The following is a 2,598-nucleotide window of genomic DNA, read 5'->3' on the forward strand; positions in this document are numbered from 1 at the left end:
AGTCCCAGATACTCGGGAGGCTGAGGCAGGAGAATCGCTTGAACCCGGGAGGCGGAGGTTGCAGTGAGCCAACATCACACCACTGCACTCCAGCTTGGGCGACAAAGCAAGACTCCGTCTCAAAAAAAAAAAAAAGGAATGACCATGTCATCCAGACTGGGCCAGAGGAGAGAGTGATTAGTTTAGGAGTATATGACCCCCAGACAGGGTGTTTTCTGGAACTAGGAAACGAATACTATGGGGTGGGGGTGGTGTTTTGCAGCTAAATTTAAAACATAGAAGCCAGGAGCAGCCCAGGTGCAAACTGGATAAACTCATTTGCTCCTCATAACAGCCCTACATTTACCATCTCCATTTCACAAACAGGAAAACTGGGGCCCAGAGGGTTAGGGTCACACAGTTACAAAGTGGTGGGACTAGGATCTAAACTACTCAGGCAGTTTGACCCTACAGTCAGCAGCCTTAACCACTAATGAAAGCTAAGCCGCTGGAAAAGTGACAGAGGAAAGGCAAGTGTTGCAGAGGAAAGGCAAGTGTTGCAAAGGAGTTTGGTTACTTTGTAAAAGAGGAAGGAAGAGGATGTGTGCATTGGGAGGAGGGCCACTCACCATGCAGGCCTGAGCCAGGCTCATGGCCAGGCGGAACCGGGCAGACATGGCAAGAGGCAGCAGGGGGCTGAGGCCAGAGCCCACAGCAGGGTTGATCACACGCAGGCAGCGGACCACAGCCTCTACAACCAGCTCAGTGGTGAAGGCGCGCAAGGTCTGCACATCTGGAGGAACTGCCCTGAAGAAGAAGGGGACCGGCTTGATCAGGGGAATAGTTAGGCAAGAGGGATCAGGCTGAGCCCTGCAGCCTTTTGGAAACACTACTACCAGGGTAGAGGCAGGGAGGATGCCTACAGTTCAGACAGATCCTGGATGTTGGTGACTGTGACTTCCATTTGGAAAACCAGGAACTAGGGAAATTCTCAGGTCCTAAGATCTTGGAGTAGGAGAACGGTGGATGGAAGAGAACTAAGTTTAGAAAAATATCAAAATTTGGGGGTCTGGGAAGGTTAAAGGGTCCAGGTGGCACAATCTCTGGGTTTCTCGGTTCCCAGATAGCATGTTCTTTGCATACATATTGAGCTGCTAGAGTTTTGAGAAGACTAGATTTTAGGAGGCTGCTGTTTTCAGAAGTTCCAAATGTCAGGATCTCTGCGTATAAAGATCCCTGACTATCAAGACCACCTAGTTTCAAGCAATACAAAAATCAGACTCCCTAGATGTTGGCATCCTAGGTTTTTAGGGTCCCTGAACGGAGGAGTCTTCGTGCATCAGGGTGACCAAATGCTGATGTCAGATTTTAGAATCCTGGGGTTTTTTGGCTGGGCGCGCTGGCTCACACCTGTAATTCCAGCATTTTGGGAGGTGGAGGCAGGCAGATCACTTGAGGTCAGGAGTTGGAGACCAGCCTGACCAACATAGTGAAACCCTGTATCTGCTAAAAATACAAAAATTAGCCGGGTATGGTGGCACACGCCTGTAATACCAGCTACTTGGGAGGCTGAGGCAGGAGAATCACTTGAACCCGGGAGGTGGAGGCTGCTGTGAGCTGAGATCACACCACTGCACTCCAGCCTAGGAGACAGAGTGAGACTCCATCTCGGAAAAGAAAAAAAAAGAATTCTGAGTGTTTTTTAAGCCCCAGGTGTTTGGGGAACTGGAGTTTGAAGGATCCCAAGTATCCGGTCCAGGGATTTTTTGGAGTCCCCGAGTGCCAGGGTCCTGGGGTTTTATGCTCCCAGGTTCTTAGGGCACAGGGGTCTTAGGGTCTCCACATAACAGGGTCTCAGAGTGTTGATGTTAAGATCCTCAGATTACAGGGTCCCGGGTCTTGAGGTTTCAAGGTTGTAACGTCTCAAGGTGTCTGGGTCCCAGAACTTTGGGTGTTCTAAATATCATGGTCAAAGGATTTGGGAGGCCCCTGATGTCGGTGTCAGGGAGGGCAGGGTGTGTGTGTGTGTTAAGGGGGTGAGGGTCTTAGGATCCTTGAGTTGGAGCCCTGAATGTCAGGGTCCCGAGTTTTAAGGTTCCCGGGAAACGGGGGTCCTGGGCTTTAGAGTCCCGGATGTGGGCTTCGTGGGTGGGCGGGGGCGCTGTCCTTACGTGCCGGCCTGGCGCAGGGAATGGATGAGGATTCGGTCCGCCTCCTCCATGGTGGAGCCGTGTCGGAGTCGGGGGCTGGGTCCAGCGCCGGGTCCGAGAAAGTGGGGAGCAGCTGTAGAAACCCTGCCCCGTGCTCGCGGTCCAGAGTGTCACGGGCCGTGTGGAGAGAGTTGGGAAGTGTAGTCCTGTGAGCGAGCACGGCGCATGCCGGATGTGAGGCCTGGGGTGCGTGTGCACGCAGGTTGAGCTTGCAATCGCTGCTGGGAGTTGTAGTTCTTCCACCTGCAGTCCAGTGGGCTCTTCCAAGAGAAAAAGGAACAACCTGTGTGGTGGGGAGTGGAGGGGCCGGACAGAAAGAGGCTTCTTGGCCGGGCGCGGTGGCTCAAGCCTGTAATCCCAGCACTTTGGGAGGCCGAGACGGGCGGATCACGAGGTCAGGAGATCGTAG

General features: G+C 53.1%; 1 protein-coding gene across 1 annotated transcript in view; it reads right to left on the reverse strand.

Annotated features, from left to right (window-relative positions):
- CCDC22 (coiled-coil domain containing 22) overlaps window positions 1-2,368 on the reverse strand; it is a 15,006-nt gene extending 12,638 nt beyond the window's left edge. Inside the window, exons 1-2 of the mRNA XM_011946651.1 lie at window positions 2,151-2,368; window positions 609-786 (exon numbers count right to left, since the gene is read on the reverse strand). Coding sequence (XP_011802041.1) covers window positions 609-786; window positions 2,151-2,200 — 228 coding nt within the window. The 5' untranslated portion in view covers window positions 2,201-2,368. The remainder of the gene's footprint in view (window positions 1-608; window positions 787-2,150) is intronic.
- Window positions 2,369-2,598: the final 230 nt, after the last annotated feature.

The sequence above is a fragment of the Colobus angolensis genome, unplaced genomic scaffold, assembly GCF_000951035.1.
Source record: "Colobus angolensis palliatus isolate OR3802 unplaced genomic scaffold, Cang.pa_1.0 Scaffold252, whole genome shotgun sequence".
Lineage (NCBI taxonomy): Eukaryota > Metazoa > Chordata > Mammalia > Primates > Cercopithecidae > Colobus > Colobus angolensis.